General features: G+C 41.9%; 1 protein-coding gene across 3 annotated transcripts in view; it reads right to left on the reverse strand.

The window, feature by feature from the left end:
- Positions 1 to 7435, reverse strand: part of LOC128703278 (transmembrane ascorbate-dependent reductase CYB561) — a 234613-nt gene extending 227178 nt beyond the window's left edge. For 2 of the 3 annotated variants that reach the window (XM_070103346.1, XM_070103341.1), the window contains exon 1: positions 7305 to 7435. In XM_070103346.1, coding sequence (XP_069959447.1) covers positions 7305 to 7321 — 17 coding nt within the window. In that variant the 5' untranslated portion in view covers positions 7322 to 7435. The remainder of the gene's footprint in view (positions 1 to 7304) is intronic. The other variant, XM_070103336.1, reaches the window with a different exon arrangement.
- Positions 7436 to 19600: the final 12165 nt, after the last annotated feature.

Genomic DNA, 19600 nt, shown 5'->3' on the forward strand with positions numbered 1-19600 from the left:
AAATGATGAAGGCTTGACTCTCCATTTACTAAGGACAAGACACACATTATCTAATTGTACTCACCTAGCAGTCTTATACCTTACTTTAAAATAAATTGAAGCTTTACAGATAAAACTCAGGTGTAGAGCAAGCTTTCACTGTAACATTTAACCTGTCGGTATTTTATACCATTTTAATGTTCAAATTTAACTTTGTGTAGAGCTTTATTAAGTCAACAAAGACATTATCATAATGAAAGCTTCTTCTGCACCTGTTGTTTCTTCATAATTGTCAGCAGAGAGCCTTTGTATTCTAGAACTTTATATTTCTCATTTACTGCATATGCCTATTTTAGGTACCTGGATGTTAGTCAGTTGTCATGGGTCACATTCTGGAGGGGTGGTAGTATACTTTAGATTTGGCTGGACTTTGAAGTATACTACTTCCCCTCCAGAATGTGACCCATGACAATTGACTAACACCCAGGCACCTAATTACTACTAGGTGAACAGGGGTAGCAGGTGTAAGGAATCATGCCCAATATTTCCACCCACACCTGGAGGGTGTTACAGGAGTCAATGCCCCTGTGGCCCAGTCCATGACCAGACCCTGCCAGGAATCGAACCACAGACACTCAACATTTAAGCTGAGTGCACTGCCAACGATATAAAAACTGAATTATACAGAGCTTTATCTGAATTTTTGTTGATTCACTTGTCCTGGAATGACCTACACATATCAAAAGATACACGTACTTTTAAATTAGTCTTTTAGGATTGAGGTGACAGTTTAAGATATGGAATTTTTTTGAAAATATCCAGTACACTATACATAAAGTACTGTAAATGGCAGCAGAGGTAGTCCAATAATTCTTATGGATGTATTTTTCATCCTTTTCAATAGTATTAGACACAGGGTGACAGAAAATATGTTAACAAGGGCTTTTTCAAAGCTGTATCTATTAACAGTTAATTCACATTCATTAACTCTGGGCTACATTTGTGACATATTTTTTAACTTTTTTATATTTATCTATTTTTATGTAAAGGCAGCAATGTTCAGTTGTACACTTAAATTTTTGTCTAATGTTCTGTATGTTATAACGATAAAAATTGTACATGACATCCAGGTAACTAAAGCTATTTTCAGGCTTGTTAATATTGCACATGAATCCTTCATTGCTGCATTTGTATGTGCTTCACTTTCCTGTGTTTGTTGTTCACTTTCCTGCCAGTCACATACCTATAATTAATTTTGAGAGTTTTTCTAACCCTCACAGCTTGGCATGAAACAAGGCTTCCTTGTTGATTGCCTGTTCAACCAGGCCATTACTATTATTGATCGGCTCACCCACAAAACCATCACAACCTGTTTATTAATCTGTCCCTTGGTGAGGGTAGTGGTTAAGTTTCTTCAAGAAAAATTCTACATTTGTCAACTGGCCTTGAGGGAAAGATTACCATGTCAAGAGCAACAAGGATGTAACAAGGTCATTTTGATTTAATCTTATCATGAGCTGTGTAAAAGCCCCCCACAAGATCAATAAAATTTTATTGATACAATACAGGGGGCCCTGTTTCTATGGCTGTTATGTTCCTGACCCCCGAAAATAAGTGAAAATCACCGGCAAGTGGAAAAGAGCGTTTTTTCAATATTGAATGTGTCTAAAATGCCTGATGTGTTCACTTTATCACATGTAAAGTGCTCAATACAGCTAGGCATAAAAAACAGATACAAAAGCAAAATAAATAAAAATACATCCAATATGGAACTAGTCACCCTTCCCTTACACAACTGACCGTTGTGCAAAAACGGCAGAAAAGCAGAAAAAGCATCAAACATAATGAACAATGGCTCAATTGAAAACCAACAAAAACGTAGAACACTGAAAAGAGGATGCTGAATATGTGGGGCCCCTCCTATACACACTACCCTCATTATCACAATAATCTCAAATTTCTGAGATCTAAACTTTAGCTAACTTGAAATGCTGTGGCTAGTAATTCTGGAGGCAATAAAACCTAAACAAATTATGAGAAAAAGACATATGTAAAACAAGCTTTTGTAGGAATAACGAAAGCTTATTAAGTTACTGATGACTTAATAAACATTTATATAAAGCAAAATGCTATTCTAATAAAATCATATTATAAATGGTATACAATAGCTTTATTTGACTGATGAAGCCTGTGGCACAGGCAAAAATGTTTTTGTCAATGATAAAACCTGTGCCTAGGGTTGCACATACAGTATGTCTTACTTGTCCTAAGAAAAGCTTGATCTGCAACATGTCTCATTATTTTCAACACTTTGCTATTTAGATTCTGCAACAAACTTATGTCTTCCACTATATACTGTACTCATGGCCTGTGCTGAGTGACGATACAGTACAGTAAATGGTACTTTAGATTATGAATTTTGAGCAATATTACAATATTACAATAAGAAATGTAATTAGACTATCACAGTTGTTTTACAATTAAAAACATGTACAAATGTCTTTTATTACAAAACAAAATACTACTGTAATACTACTATTGTTATTTATTAGAGAAATTTCACACTCAAAAGCAGAGTTGCAATAATAAAATAGCCATTAGTCGTAGTAACTTTCTGTAGATTAAAAAAAAATATTTCTTAGTATTTATTCCCTTTCATAAATATTATTTATTTATATTCCATTTCAGAGTGCTGTACTGTATGTTGAGGTTGTGAATAGCCATTAGTACATTCACTATGTAAAAAATTTTAAATGTCAAGAGCAAAACATCAAATAAATGTACTGTATTACATATATAAAAATCTTCTTTGTAAAATAAAATTTACTATACAAATGTAGTATAGTAGACCTTTTGTAAAATCCTTTAGTCCAGTAGTAGTATATGTTATAGTGTTTGTACAAACAAAATTGTAATAAATACTTGTCCAGGCAGTTTTAAAATATGTATATGATAGAACTTGTGAGGGCAGGAACAATGTTATCATTCATAAGTAGTTGAGAAGTTGGGGGGCAAGATGTGAAGACTTAACCCCTGCAACCCAAACTAGGAGACTACAACAAGGAAAGCACTAGTCATTGGTACCAGAGACCCACATGAAGACAATGAAACAATAAACAGTGACAGATGCTTGACCTAAGGTGTGTACAGGAGCAAGTAGAGGAGCTAGGTCAGATTCAGGGACTAAGTCAAGTGTAGGAGGTAAGTCATGTCCAGGAACTGAGTCAGGCAAAAAGATTAAGTCAGAAAAAAAGGACTATGATTGAGTCAGGTCCAGAAATGAGTGCCTTCCGAGCATAGGAAGCAGTAGTATCAGGTTTTTGCTAGCCTGGAGAGATACCAAAATTTGGTTCTGATAAAATCACAACTGCATACTCCACTAGTGTAATGACCGATAATTGTGTCAGCCAGGCTGACACTGCAACTAGGAATTTAGCAAACTATTAAGCAGTCTCTAATAAACCATTACAAATGGGTATCATGCTTTGAAATGTGGAATACGTATATCCAATGTGAAAATGATTTACAAAATGATTTATAAAGGTTCTAATTAATGATCAATCAGCCTGACCTTGATAACCATAATAGTACATGCAGCAGTGGATTAAGCTGGTTAAATTTAGATTAAGAAAGGACAGAGGAAAGTACTGTACTGGTTTGGCAATACAGGAAGGCCCAGCTTATACAGCAGATTAGGCTCTGGGCTACTGTTGTAAAGTGAAACGTAGCTTTTTTCACTTTCAAATGCATATAAAAACATAATAACATGCTTACACTATCATATATTAAGTGAGCAATTGAGTTAGTCCTTAAAAATGCATATACAGTACACACATTACTTACCTTAAAATATTTTCATACTTAGCTTATAGCGAGTGGTGAATATATTTATTGTAGTAAGCCGGAATAAACAAAGAATGGGTATAACTGAAAAAACTGCTGCATTAGCAAAATGCTGTAAAGCAAAGTGTTGTAAAGTGGGACCCTCCTGTAGTTATAGATGAGTAGAACAAACTCCTAAGCAGTGTCAATGAAGCAAGCATTTTGGGTAGCTTTACAGCCCCATTCACCTCCCCTTCTCACCTATCTATTTCTCTCAAAACACAATATTGAATACATGAACCTATTTTAGTTACCTCATTAGTCATTTAACCAAGATTCATAGAAATACGAAAACCTAAGTTTTCAATGTTAGATTATAAATTTGTGACAAATTTGGTAATAGTATATATAAAGTACAGTACTATGTGAAATGTTTTAAACAATACTAAGATTTGGTTTTTACTGTCAAATTGGTTGGGACATTGTCTAGGTCATTTTGGTTAATGGTAACTGGGTTAGAGTATATTACATACAAGCTGAAAAGAAGTGCAGTATGCTGCTATTTTGAAACTCATACATTTGCTATACACTTATTCCTTGTGTGTTTAACAGCTAATGCCACTATTGTTAGTCAGTTCAGCATTACAATGAAGACAAAATTTTGTATTTCTTTGTCAATTTCATGTTCTTTAGTTTGTTAGTGACTGGCAAGCAGCTCTTTACACACTTTGTTAATTGGTCATCTTAGCTTGTTCAGTTTAAATTATATTTACTCTGAGGGAGTAATTAGATTTATTATACACTCTTGCTAGTTAACACAAAACACCACAAAAACTATCTTGCACAGCATTCACTGACCAATGTATGTACGTATACAGTATAAATAAAAAAACAGTGAAAAATAAACAGAAATATACTTGGTCACATTGTATGACCTTATTGTATCATTCTAAGCTCAGTCTACATAATGCATTTTTTTAAACCCATAACACGTAGAAGAGGAAGATTTTGTTGAGATTATTAACTGGAAGATAAGGCAAAATATGTTTGGATTTTTAACCTGCAGGGTTAGCCACCCAGGATAAGCCAAGAAAGTCAGTGTGTCATCGAGGACTCTGTCTTATTGCTATTGTGGCCCTTCAATCTTGTCCCCCAGGATGTGACCCACACTAATCAACTAACACCCAGGTACCTACTTACTGCTAGGTGAACAGGAACAGCAGGTGTAAGGAAACACGACCAACATTTCTGCCCATGCCGGGGATTGAACCACGAACACCCAGTGTGTGAGATGAGAGCGTTGCCATCTGAGCCACCCAAGATAAGCTAATAAAGGTCATGTGTCATCAGGGACTGTTGGTCTCATTTCTACTGGGATTCATTAATCCATACCCCGAACAAAGGCTGGATACCTGGAGTATACCTGGAGGGAGTTTTGGGAGTCAATGTCCCTATGACCCAGTCCATGACCAGGCCTGAAGAATATGAAGGAAATATGCCCAACATTTTACCTGTGACGGGAAGCAGTCCCCAGTCACTTAGTGTGAGAGCTGAGGACACTACCAACTCTAATGACCATTGTAAAAAGAATTATTGTATATATTAAGCATGGAAACCTAGATAAAAACTTACTTGATGTGTACATGCATGTACATATACACATCTTTAGAGAAGACAAGAATTTCAAGTACATTTTATGGGCTTTTCATGGCTCAGTCAACAGCATCCTCACTGAGGGACCAGAGATCACTCCCCAGCACGGGTGAAACCGTATTTCACAGCTTATAAGACGCATTTTTTTTTCCATAAAATGTCTCCATAAACCACCCTGCATCCTATAAACTGAAGGTCAGTGACAGGAGCTATAAGTCTGGGGTGTGGGGTGGGCTGTAGCTCTCCCGGTTACACCCGATGCCTAGCCATTAAAACTAAAACAAGTCTTATAACCTGCGTCTTATAAGCTGTGAAATACAGTAATTAAGTAAATATGTAAATATATTTAGGTGCAGGTACACATAAGTACAATTATCACACCTAGTAACTTACATATAAATTACCTAGGATAAGCCAAAAAAGTCAGTGACTTATTTCCATTGGGGTCCATTGGGCATGTTTCTTTACACCTGCTGCCTCAGTTCACCTAACAGTAAGTAGGTACCTTACCTGGAGTATACCTGCAGGGTTTTCTGGTGGTCACGTTCCTTAACCCAGTTCATGACCAAGCCTCACAGTGGATCAGGGTCTGATCAATCAGGCTGTTACTGCTGGCCACACACAAACTGATGTATGAACCACGGCCCGGCTAGTCAGGTACTGACTTTAGGTCTGTCCAGCTCCCTCTTAAAGACAGCCAGGGGTCTATTGGTAATCTCCCCTTGGTGTTAGGTAAGTGCTGAGTGCTGCATCCTGAAGAAGAGGCATAAATAACCCTAATGGAAATAAGCCAGACAATCCCCAGTATCACACAGACTTTACTGGGTTATACTAGGTGGCTAACTCTTCGAGTTGGAAAAAATCTGAACACAATATCATTTTAAATGGAACTCCCACCTGAAAGTTTTATTATAATAAGTACAGAGGAGCACTTACTGACCTATGCTAGTAAGTTAGTTTTATTCAGGTACAGGTTCACATAAATGCAATTACATAAATAATCATACGCAGCAACATATGTGTAGATTAAGTAAGTTTATACAGGTACATTATTATTATTATAATCAAGGGGGAGCGCTAAACCCGTAGGATTATGCAGCGCCTATGGGGGAGATGTGGAAGGTATTCAAACTTAATTCAAGGAACTGGAGCAAAGATCCAATTCCCTAGATCAAGAGCCCCTCACCAACGTCAAGGAACCTTCCTTGAGGGGTTATTCAGGTACAGGTATACATAAATAGTTACATAAATTATCATACGGTTACCTAGTATAACCCAAAGAAGTCAAGTGACTAAATTCCATTGGGGTCCTTCTAATTTCCACTGGGAAAGTACACGCAATTAATTAATTATCAACTCTAATGTCCAACCTACAACAGAAGTAAATATATTAACCAAACTAAAATAAAGAGTAAACTTCTTTACTGAGTAAGGTAGCCAGACCCAATATTTTATTAAGGCATCAATTACAGTAAGTCATGGGGGTTTTATAGGCTTATGCTGGGATACTTACCACCAGGATTAATAATCCAAATAAATCTTCCTCTATCAATAAGATAAGAAATATTTTTTTTATAATCGTAAGTACACACATTAACACTGACATATAAGATAAGATTATATAGATTTAACCTCCGTTATAATTAATAATTTTAACATAAGTCAAGCAATGTAATACAGCACATAACTGATCAATATTACATTATAAATATATTTAAACAATAAATATGTTATTCCACGTGTTATACCATAAACAAACAAGACAGCTAAGGGCATTGCCTCTCTAAATCCTCTATAACACCTTTAATTCACATCAAACTTGCTGGAATTATAGTTAAAACTGTACTCACCGAGTTATACGTTCCATCTTGGGTCAATATTCACTATTTAAGGAAAATTTGAGGAGTATAATAGGTGCTGCACTAGTCTATAATGTGAGAGAAAACGTTAATGTGAAGCAACACAGAAAACTATAATTCTATGGTCACTTCCCCTAAAATCTTGATTTCTTATGAAAATACATAGAAGTTACAATATATTAGTTTACAATGGTTACAGTCTTGATAGAATTATCATGCAAATATAATTTGATACAACTGCATGTTTAAAAGGAGGAAATAAGCCCTATAATTATTATAACTACAGTTCTAATCATATTTAGCAAACATTTTCCTTATAACTATTATAAGGAAAATGTGTATAATAAACTAAATTACCTCACTTATTCCTATAAAGTGAGGCAATTTAGTTTATTATACACCCCCATACCACTGGTGTGGGGGGGAGGGGAAGTCAAAATATTAGAGGTACATAATGGGTCCTGGGACTGGAGTTTACCTGGAGAGAGTTCCGGGGGTCAACGCCCCCGCGGCCCGGTCTGTGATCAGGCCTCCTGGTGGATTAGAGCCTGATCAACCAGGCTGTTACTGCTGGCTGCACGCAATCCTAATGAAACACCACTACATCCCACTGACACAGCTAACAAGATAAACGACTTCTTCTCAGACATAGGATCTAATCTCGCCAGTAAAATCCCACATACCAATGCCCATGCCGGGGACTACCTAGATGGGAATTTCCCTAATTCCTTCTATCTTGCACCAACTGAGCCCACGGAAGTCATTGGGATCATAAAGTCACTTAAAAATAACTCGGGGAATCTGTCTCATGTCCCACCATTACTGTACAAGCGAGCGGCCCATGTCCTTTCGCATGCTATTTCATTACTTTTTAACAAGTCAATAGAGACTAGCACCTTCCCGAAACTACTCAAGATGGCAAGGGTTACACCAATACATAAAGGTGGTGACCCTACAGACTTAAACAACTATAGGCCAATATCTAACTTACCATTATTATTATTATTATAATCAAAAAGAAGCGCTAAGCCACAAGGGCTATACAGCGCTGCAGGGTAGGGAAGGAAGCAAGGGAATTGGATGGCAGAAGGGAGGGGGGATGATCAGCAGGTTACAGAAAACAGCGGGGCAGGGGATAGTACGGGGGTAAAGGGTAGCAAGAGATACAAGTAGAAAGGGCGGAAAGTATCAGAATTTGTGAAGTAAGTCAGTCGTTGTCAAAAAGTCAATGAGAGAGTCCGGATGAAAGGTGGGTCCATCAGCGAGAAGGGAAGGTAAAGAGAGAGCAGCGGGGCGAAGACGACGACAGAGGTAAATTCTGCGTGCTCGTTGATAAAGTGGGCAGTCCAACAGAATGTGGCTGACTGATAATGGAGCTTGGCAATTCTCACAGAGAGGAGCAAGACGCCTCTCCATGAGATATCCATGAGTAAGACGAGTATGGCCAATGCGAAGACGGGAGAGAGTAGTCTCCCAACTTCGACACTGGTGATAAGAAGACGGCCAGTAACCTATACTCGGTTTAATAGACTGAAGTTTGTTGCCGAGCATAGTAGACCAACGTTGTTGCCAACGGGTGTGAAGGTGGGAAGATATTACAGCAAAATAGTCCGTACATGGAATACCTCTATAAGAAACTGGTAGGTCATGTACTGCTGACCGCGCAGCAGTGTCTGCCTGTTCATTGCCCTGTACGTCAACATGACCAGGGACCCAACAAAAAACAATATCTTTATGCTTAGTAAAGATGCGGCGTAGCCAAAGTTGGATACGGAGGACTAAGGGGTGAGGTGTATCAAATTTTTGTATAGCCTGTAAAGCACTAAGGGAGTCTGAGACAACCACAAATGATGACACAGGCATAGATGCAATACGGATAAGTGCTGTAAGGATGGCATATAATTCAGCAGTAAAAATACTAGCTGAAGATAGTAAATGCCCTTGTACGACGCTGTCCGGAAACACTGCTGCGAATCCTACGCCGTCAGAAGACTTAGAGCCATCTGTGTACACAGCAATGGCATGAGAATGAGAGTGAAAGTGGTCAAGAAAAAGAGAGTGGGAAGCGACCGTAGACAGTTGGGCTTTCGAGCAAGGGAGGGAGAAAGAACAGACTCGAACAGCTGGAACTTCCCAGGGGGGTAGGGAAAAGTGAGATGCTACATGTACATAGAAAGGTGGTAGTTGAAGAGAAGACAAGAGCGAATGAAGGCGAAGAGAGAAGGGACGGAGTAAGCAGGGGCGGCGAACAAATAAAGAATGTCTACTAATATCAGTGACCATTCTATAAATGGAAGGATTACGGAGATCATGAGAGCGTACATAGTAGCGCAGGCAATGGGCATCACGGCGATCGGATAAGGATGGAACGTTCGCTTCTGCATAGAGGCTTTCGACAGGGGAAGAGCGAAAAGCACCAAGGCATAAACGTAATCCTTGGTGATGAATGGGGTTAAGGCTAGAGAGAGTAGCAGGAGATGCCGCTGAATAGATCTGGTCACCATAATCAAGTTTCGATAAAATAAGGGTGGAATGTAGGTGAAGGAGGGTTCGACGATCAGCTCCCCACGAAAGATGAGCAAGGGTTTTAAGAAGGTTCAGCCGGCTGTGACAAGTTGCCTTCAGAGAGGTAATGTGAGGTTTCCAGGATAACCTACGATCAAAGAGGAGGCCCAGAAACTTGACTGTATCACGTTCAGGGATACGTGAGCCATAGAGGTACAAAGGATGATCAGAGATGACAGAGCGTCTAGTGAAAGTGATTTGGTGGGTTTTAGTGCTGGAAAATTTAAACCCATGTGTGGTGGCCCAATTGGAAACACGGTCGACTGCATGCTGGAGAGAAACTGTAAGGAGGTGACAGTCAGCGCCTGCACAGGCAATAGCGAAGTCATCAACATAGAGTGATGACCAAATATTTGATGGAAGACTAGAGGCCAAATCATTAATAGCAAGGAGAAAAAGTGTTGTGCTCAGAACACATCCCTGGGGGACACCTTCAGCTTGGATAAAGTCCGGGGAGAGCACATTATTAACCCGAACACGGAAATGCCTGTCAGTTAAAAAGTTCTTAAGGAAGGATGGTAGATTGCCTCGAAGGCCTAAGGAGTGGGCTTGGGCTAAAATATTATACCTCCAAGTTGTGTCATATGCCTTCTCAAGGTCAAAAAATATGGCAATAACTGAGTGGTTATTCGCAAAGGCATTACGAACATACGTATCCAAGCGCAGTAAGGGGTCTATGGTAGAACGTCCCTTACGAAAGCCATATTGACGAGTGGAGAGACTGTTGTGTGTCTCTAAATACCACACTAAACGTCTATTTACTAGACGTTCCATTACTTTGCAAACTGCACTGGTAAGAGCAATGGGACGATAGTGGGAGGTTTCATGTCCCGTAGTGCCTGGTTTGCGGAAAGGGAGAACAATGGCGGATTTCCACAGCTGTGGAAGAACTCCTTGTGACCAAATAAGATTGTAAAGGCGTAATAGGACTGCAAGGGCTGACTGATGTAAATGTTGTAGCATACGAATATGAATGTCGTCGGGCCCAGCTGCCGATGATCGACAAGCTGAGAGTGTTGCCTCCAGTTCTTGAAGTGTAAAAGGCACATTATACTGTTCTTCTCTGAGAGAAGAAAAGTCCAAGGGTGCTAACTCTCTGGCAGACTTTGAGGAAAGAAATGAGGGGCATAGATGGAGTCTCTGAGAAATACGGACCAGATGATTGCCAATTTCATTGGCAACATCTAGTGGGTTTGCTATATCAACACCGGCAACCCGCAGAACAGGAGCCGGGTCAGGAGAATATTTACCACTCAGTTTTCGTACTTTTTTCCAGACTGCACTCATAGAGGAAGCAGAGGTGATGGTGGAGACATAATCTCGCCAGCAAGTGCGTTTAGCGTCACGGATGACACGGCGAGCGATCGCACGCTTCTGTTTAAAATCAAGGAGTCGCTCTGTGGTTCTATTGTACCGGTACCTGCCCCATGCAGCGCGTTTCAAACGTACTGCACGAGCACAAGCAGGAGACCACCAAGGCACGCATTTCTGAGAATGCCTGCTCGAAGTTTGGGGTATAGAATGAGAAGCTGCGGTGAAAACGGAGGACGAGAAGAGGTGTAAAAGCTCATCGATGGAGGACGAAGAAGGAACCTCTTTAAAAACAGTCAGGTGTGAGTAAAGGTTCCAATTTGCCCGATTAAATTGCCAGCGTGGGGTGCGAAGAGGTGGCGAATATGAAGGGGAAGTAAGAATGATTGGGAAATGATCACTGTCATGTAAGTCCGGGAGAACAGACCAAGTAAAGTCTAATGCGGCGGAGGAAGAGCAAACTGAGAGATCGATGCAAGAGAGAGTATGAGTCCGAGGATCAAAATGGGTGTGAGTACCTGTATTTAAAACATGGAGGGGGTGGGTGGCAAGAAAAGCCTCTAACTGAATTCCACGGGAATCACAGTGAGACCCTCCCCAGAGGAAATGGTGGGCATTAAAATCACCAAGTAACAGAATCGGTGGCGGTAATGACGAAACAAGGAAGGCAAAATCCGGAATAGATAATGCCCGAGAAGGAGAGAGATATAAAGAACAGAGCGTATACCACCTATGTAAGTGGATACGGGCTGCTGTGTAATGCAGCGAAGTATGAATAAATAGCTGATGGTACGGAATATCGGTGCGGAGAAGAAGGGCACTTTCATTAAAGGTCCCATCAGGAAAAGGATCTGAAGAATACAATAAATTATAGCCTGAGATGTGAGAAATAACAGCAGAATGTAATTTTGGTTCCTGTAAGCAAACACCAACAGGGGCAAACTGGGAGAGTAACATCTGAAGCTCACCCCGATTACCCCTGAGGCCGCGTATATTCCACTGTAAAAAGGCCATAATTGGCAATGATAAAGATACTTGAAATCCGCAGGTAAGGGTTCCTACAGACTAGAAGGGTTAGAAAAGTCCACATGCGGAGGCAGTGGAAAATGTTCAAGCAGTGAAGGAACGGTGCGCTGTGAAGAAAGGAGTTGCGCAGATGGAGCAGAGGAGAGAGAAAGAGCGGAAGGTGGATCAGTGTCCATTGATGGTTTGGTCTCTGCAATATATTCAGAGATTGCTTCAAGTGTTTCGGAATTCAGAGATGTCGTATGGGAGACAATATTGGGAATGGTAGGGGGAGGATGAGTAAAGATTGGAACTGTATTGGGCTGTACCAAGGTAGGGGGGGGCGAAAGGGTGGAGGGAACTGGAGAAGCGTGGCAGGGGACAGAAGAGACAGGAACCTGGGAGGTGGCAGAAGAGGAAGAAACTTGGGAGGGAACAGGGGAGGAAGGTACATTACGAGGAGGAGGGTGAACCTCTGCACTTGTAACTGAGCCAGTGAGAGGGGAAGAACTAGGGACAGAGACAGGGAGGGTAAAATGAGGAGGTGGAAGATGGGTAGGAGGTGTTACCGGACCTTTTTTTGACTTTTGAGAAGTAGAGGGACGATTGGGAAGAGGTGTCGTACGAGGTCTCGTCGATACTGAGGCTTGTAAGAGAGAACTCGAAGAAGCGAGATTAGACTGAGGCGTTGAAGTAGGGACATCTGAGCCGAGGACAGCAAAAGGATTAGATACAGGAGTGATTATGGGAGAGGTAACCACAGAGGTGGGTGTAGAAGATGGGATACCAGAAGTGGGGGGACGTTTTGAAACACGGGAATAAGAAACACGTGGGAGTCTCCCTTGGAGGCGAAGATGAGAAACTGCCATGGCATAAGGGAGACCTTCTGTCTCTTTGAGGTAACGGATTTCCCGCTCGTTTAAATAGACCTGACAACGGCGAGAGTACGAAGGGTGAGCCTCATGACAGTTAAGGCAAGAGGGAGATCGATTGCAAGACGTATTAGAATGGTCATCGGCACCACAGACTGGGCATTCGGCGATAGATCTGCAATATTTCGCTGGATGGCCAAATCGCCAGCAATTTCTACACTGTTGTGGTGTAGGGATCACCTTTCGAACTTGTAACCGATGTCCTGCTATATAAACGGAGGATGGGAGTTCTCGGCTGTCAAAAGTTAAACGAGCCACATTGCTAGGGTATCGTCTCCGCCCACGGGCAGGAAGAACGTAAGTGTCTACCTTGAGGATTGGGAGATCTTGGAGTTCCAGCTGTTCTAGAATGTCGGTGCCACATGTCTGGAAATTTTGTTGAACTATGGTATGGGGCAGAATAACGGTACCACTACAAGAATTGAGGGAATGATGTTTTTCAAGGGTGACAGGAACAGTATCTATATGGGAAAGACGAGAGAGCTCACGAGCCTGGGTAGCATTCTGTACGGTAATGATGCGCGTACCGCTCTTAAGAGCATGAAAAGAAATATCTTTACCAACATGGCGTAGGAGTGCCTTGCCAATACTATGGTCAGAAAGATAGGCAGTAGAGGAAGTTGGTCGTAAAGTGAAGAATTTAGTCCACTGTTCAGTCTGAAACTGAGCGTGGAAAGGTAGTGAAGGACGTGTCGATTGTTTCTGAGAAGAACGAGAAGGTGAAGGTGGAGAAGTATCATCAGCAGGTAATTGTCATTGACGTTTAGGCGTGGGACCAGAGTTGGTCCGACGTGGAACGGGTCGGCGATTTGAAAATTGCCGCACCGTAGAGGGAGAGGCCGGAAGCATAGTCAGAGGAGAGCGAAGGTCTGATAAATCGAAGGAGTCAGTCGAGGCCTCAGTACCTGAAGCGGGTGAGGAAACAGCACCGGCAATAGGTACAGAGGCATGAGGAATGTCTGAAGAGTGGTCCAAAGATGAGGCGGGGTCAGAACGGGGTGCGGTATCAAGAAGGGGCCCGGGGGTACCAGGTTCATGGACTAGGGCTGCCATGGTTAGGTTACTTCTTTCTTTTTGTTTTTAAGAAAAAAAAAGAAAGAAGAAAAGAAAAGAAAAATAAAAAAAAGAAAAAAAAAGGGGGGACCGGGGAGGGGTAGTTCCTAGGAGGAATGAAAGGGCCAGAAATCTCCCTCCGCGCCCAAGAGGACTCGACACCGCTAGTAGCGCAGATGCAGCATGGAACCCGTGCCATACCCTACCCTTCATGCCAGTAAACCAGCAATCTGGGATAGCAACCTCACATCTGCCGAGCTACCTCGGTGGACAAAAGAGAGGGCGGCCGGATATCCGCCACAAAGCATACCTCCTTCAGCCACCACCCCCGGAATCCGAAAGGTGGCTTCCAGAGATACACCCGTCGCCCAAAAGACACCCAAAGCTACTCCGGGATACCGGAGAGGGATCGGGACATCCCTAGGCAATCCAGATTCCACGGCAAACTACGCCACCGCCAAGAAACCTCAACGGAATGGGATGGACCCCGGTGTCCTTTCCCCTACCTAGGAACTAGCGCGCCTGTGGGAGAAATCACGAAGGCTAAAAAGAGGAAGGGCAAAAGGGAGGGGTGAGGAGGAGGAGGAGGAATGGAAAAAGGGGAGGATGGGATAGGGGAGGGGAGAATGGGGGGTAATTAGGTTCGGTCTGAGGAAGAAGACCGACAGGGCTAATTCCTCAGACCAAGAGCCTCTTCACCACGCCAAGGAGCCCCCCTTGAAGAGGAACTTACCATTGCTATCCAAAATCTTTGAGAAACTCGTGTACAAGAGACTGTATTCATTTATAACGGCTCAAAACATACTCAACCCCTGCCAGTTTGGATTCAGGAAAAATAAAAGCACTAATGATGCAATCATAAAAATGCAAGATCTGCTTTACATAGCATTGGAAAATAAGGAATATCCACTAGGAATTTTTATTGACCTAAGAAAAGCTTTTGACACAGTAAACCACCAAATCCTACTCCACAAACTTGACCACTACGGTATAAGAGGCCATGCGCTTGCTTATTTCAAATCTTACATTACTAATAGGTATCAGTACGTCACCATTAAACACAGCATCAGCAACACGGCCACTTGATACTGGAGTTCCGCAGGGAAGTGTCCTTGGACCCCTGCTCTTCCTCATTTACATCAATGATCTTCCAAACATATCCCAACACCTGAAACCCATTCTCTTTGCTGATGACACTACTTATGTCATCTCTCACCCTAATCTTGCCACCCTCAACACCATTGTGAATGAGGAGCTGATTAAAATATCGACTTGGATGACAGCCAATAAACTTACGCTTAATGAACATTAAAATGGTATAAAATACCGACAGATTGTTAGGTAAGACACATATGCAACAGTTAGGTATCTTTATTTCGAAACGTTTCGCCTACACAGTAGGCTTCTTCAGTCGAGATGAATGGTTTAAAAACCGACAAGTTGAAGATTGAGACACTTATGCAGCATATGGGAATCTTTATTCAGGAAACGTTTCGCCACACAGTGGCTTCATCAGTCCAATACAAAGAGGAAGGCGTAAGGAGAGGAGGAGAATGAGGTAATCAGTCCCTCAACCTGGAGTCGATGTGTTCAGTCCATCAATCTTGTAGAATGTACATTCTACAAGATTGATGGACTGAACACATCGACTCCAGATTGAGGGACTGATTACCTCATTCTCCTCCTCTCCTTACGCCTTCCTCTTTGTATTGGACTGATGAAGCCACTGTGTGACGAAACGTTTCCTGAATAAAGATTCCCATATGCTGCATAAGTGTCTCAATCTTCTTCAGTCGAGTACAGAAAAGTTGATAGAAGCAGAAGATACTTGAAGACGATGTAATCAGTCCATCACCCTTAAAGTTTTGAGGTGGTCAGTCCCTCAGTCTGGAGAAGAGCATTGTTCCGTTGTCTGAAACAATATGAAGTTGAAGTGACAGGAAGGAGCCTTTTATAGTGCCAGGAGGTGAGACGTAGGTTGCGTTGGGAGGGCAGGTCCCTCTCAAACCCAGCCGTTCTCACTAGTAGAGATTGTCGAAGTTGATGGTCTGTACCAAGATACCCTTGTGTTGCAGTGTCTCACAGAATGAACATTAAAATGGTATAAAATACCGACAGATTGTTAGGTAAGACACATATGCAACAGTTAGGTATCTTTATTTCGAAACGTTTCGCCTACACAGTAGGCTTCTTCAGTCGAGTACAGAAAAGTTGATAGGTACAGACCATCAACTTCGACAATCTCTACTAGTGAGAACGGCTGGGTTTGAGAGGGACCTGCCCTCCCAACGCAACCTACGTCTCACCTCCTGGCACTATAAAAGGCTCCTTCCTGTCACTTCAACTTCATATTGTTTCAGACAACGGAACAATGCTCTTCTCCAGACTGAGGGACTGACCACCTCAAAACTTTAAGGGTGATGGACTGATTACATCGTCTTCAAGTATCTTCTGCTTCTATCAACTTTTCTGTACTCGACTGAAGAAGCCTACTGTGTAGGCGAAACGTTTCGAAATAAAGATACCTAACTGTTGCATATGTGTCTTACCTAACAATATGTCGGTATTTTATACCATTTTAATGTTCATTCTGTCAGACACTGCAACACAAGGGTATCTTGGTACAGACCATCAACTTCGACAATCTCTACTAGTGAGAACGGCTGGGTTTGAGAGGGACCTGCCCTCCCAACGCAACCTACGTCTCACCTCCTGGCACTATAAAAGGCTCCTTCCTGTCACTTCAACTTCATATTGTTTCAGACAACGGAACAATGCTCTTCTCCAGACTGAGGGACTGACCACCTCAAAACTTTAAGGGTGATGGACTGATTACATCGTCTTCAAGTATCTTCTGCTTCTATCAACTTTTCTGTACTCGACTGAAGAAGCCTACTGTGTAGGCGAAACGTTTCGAAATAAAGATACCTAACTGTTGCATATGTGTCTTACCTAACAATCTGTCGGTATTTTATACCATTTTAATGTTCATTCTGTCAGACACTGCAACACAAGGGTATCTTGGTACAGACCATCAACTTCGACAATCTCTACTAGTGAGAACGGCTGGGTTTGAGAGGGACCTGCCCTCCCAACGCAACCTACGTCTCACCTCCTGGCACTATAAAAGGCTCCTTCCTGTCACTTCAACTTCATATTGTTTCAGACAACGGAACAATGCTCTTCTCCAGACTGAGGGACTGACCACCTCAAAACTTTAAGGGTGATGGACTGATTACATCGTCTTCAAGTATCTTCTGCTTCTATCAACTTTTCTGTACTCGACTGAAGAAGCCTACTGTGTAGGCGAAACGTTTCGAAATAAAGATACCTAACTGTTGCATATGTGTCTTACCTAATAACAAACTTACGCTTAACACTGACAAAACTTACTATATTATGTTTGGTAGCAGAGCAGGAGATGCACAAATTAACATTAAGATTGACAACACTCTAATTACCAGAAATAATGGGGGGAAATTCCTAGGCAACAACCTGAATTTCAGCACCCATATCCAGCATATAGCCAAAAAAGTATCCAAAACGGTTGGGATCCTCTCCAAGATACGATACTACGTGCCGCAAAATGCCCTTCTCACACTATACCACTCACTTATTTATCCATACCTCACCTATGCTATTTGTGCTTGGGGATCAACTGCAGCAACACACCTAAAGCCAATAATAACCCAACAAAAAGCTGCAGTAAGAATAATCACCAAATCCCATCCCTGGCAGCACACCCCCCCACTCTTCAAAGATCTAAACTTACTCCCAGTTCAGTACATCCACACTTACTACTGTGCAATCTATATCTACAGGGCCTTAAACTCTAATATCAACCTTGACCTAAAACGCTTTCTTGATAGTTGTGACAGAACCCACAGGCATAACACCAGACACTCTCTCCAGGTAAACTCCAGGTAAACACAAACATCTCTACGACATTCCCCGTGTCCGACTAAACCTTTACAAAAATTCAATGTATGTCAAAGGCCCTAAAATCTGGAATACCCTACCTGAGAACTCTAGAACTGCAGACACATTCATCACCTTCAAAACTACCATTAGAAAACATCTTATCTCCCTGATACACCCCGTCAACTAACTACACGAATACCACCTGGTGGTTCACACTTACACTCGCTCACTCATTTGACCATAAACAGAAATATTAATCTCAGTCTTAAAATAATGAATCCTGTGATACTCCAATACTGAAACTATATACTGTGCCAAAACAAAAGCATTCACATTGCTAAACTCATAAACTAGTATTTAGTCACTTAGCCATAATACCAACTTACCTCATAATTTGTAATATTTTACAATTAAGAATAAAACTAAGTATGACTTAAGAAATCGTAATGACACGATTGCAAATAAACCATACCCCCGGCCGGGATTGAACCCGCGGTCATAGAGTCTCAAAACTCCAGCCCGTCGCGCTAGCCACTAGACCAGCTAGCCACAATAAGATTCATCCAACTAGCCACGCTAGCTGGAGATTCGTCTGTAAAAACTTGCATTTGTGGTCACAGAGGTGCCTGTGCTAACTTTCCTATGGTGTAGAAATATACCTAGTTGGATGAATCTTATTGTGGCTAGCTGGTCTAGTGGCTAGCGCGACGGGCTGGAGTTTTGAGACTCTATGACCGCGGGTTCAATCCCGGCCGGGGGTATGGTTTATTTGCAATCGTGTCATTACGATTTCTTAAGTCATGTTTACGGCAGTGAAGGGACTTGAGCTAGAGTTCGTCACGGCCACGCTAGCTGGAGATTCGTCTGTAAAAACTTGCATTTGTGGTCACAGAGGTGCCTGTGCTAACTTTCCTATGGTGTAGAAATATACCTAGTTGGATGAATCTTATTGTGGCTAGCTGGTCTAGTGGCTAGCGCGACGGGCTGGAGTTTTGAGACTCTATGACCGCGGGTTCAATCCCGGCCGGGGGTATGGTTTAAAACTAAGTATGCCCGAAATGCCTAGCCATGCTAAGCGTTCTAGTGGTACACTCTGTAATCACAATTTTACTACATGTAAACCAAACAATAACCAAATTTCTGTAAACTCAGCATTGTAATCCTTATAGAGAATAAACTTTGAATTTGAATTTGAATTTGAATCCAACGTACGAGCCACAGCCCGGCTGGTCAGGTACCGACTTTAGGTGCTTGTCCAGTGCCAGCTTGAAGACTGCCAGGGGTCTAATGGTAATCCCCCTTATGTATGCTGGGAGGCAGTTGAACAGTCTCGGGTCCCTGACACTTATTGTATGGTCTCTTAACGTGCTAGTGACACCCCTGCTTTTCATTGGGGGGATGGTGCATCGTCTGCCAAGTCTTCTGCTTTCGTAGTGAGTGATTTTCGTGTGCAAGTTCGGTACTAGTCCCTCTAGGATTTTACAGGTGTATATAATCATG

Source organism: Cherax quadricarinatus, chromosome 85, assembly GCF_038502225.1.
Source record: "Cherax quadricarinatus isolate ZL_2023a chromosome 85, ASM3850222v1, whole genome shotgun sequence".
NCBI lineage: Eukaryota > Metazoa > Arthropoda > Malacostraca > Decapoda > Parastacidae > Cherax > Cherax quadricarinatus.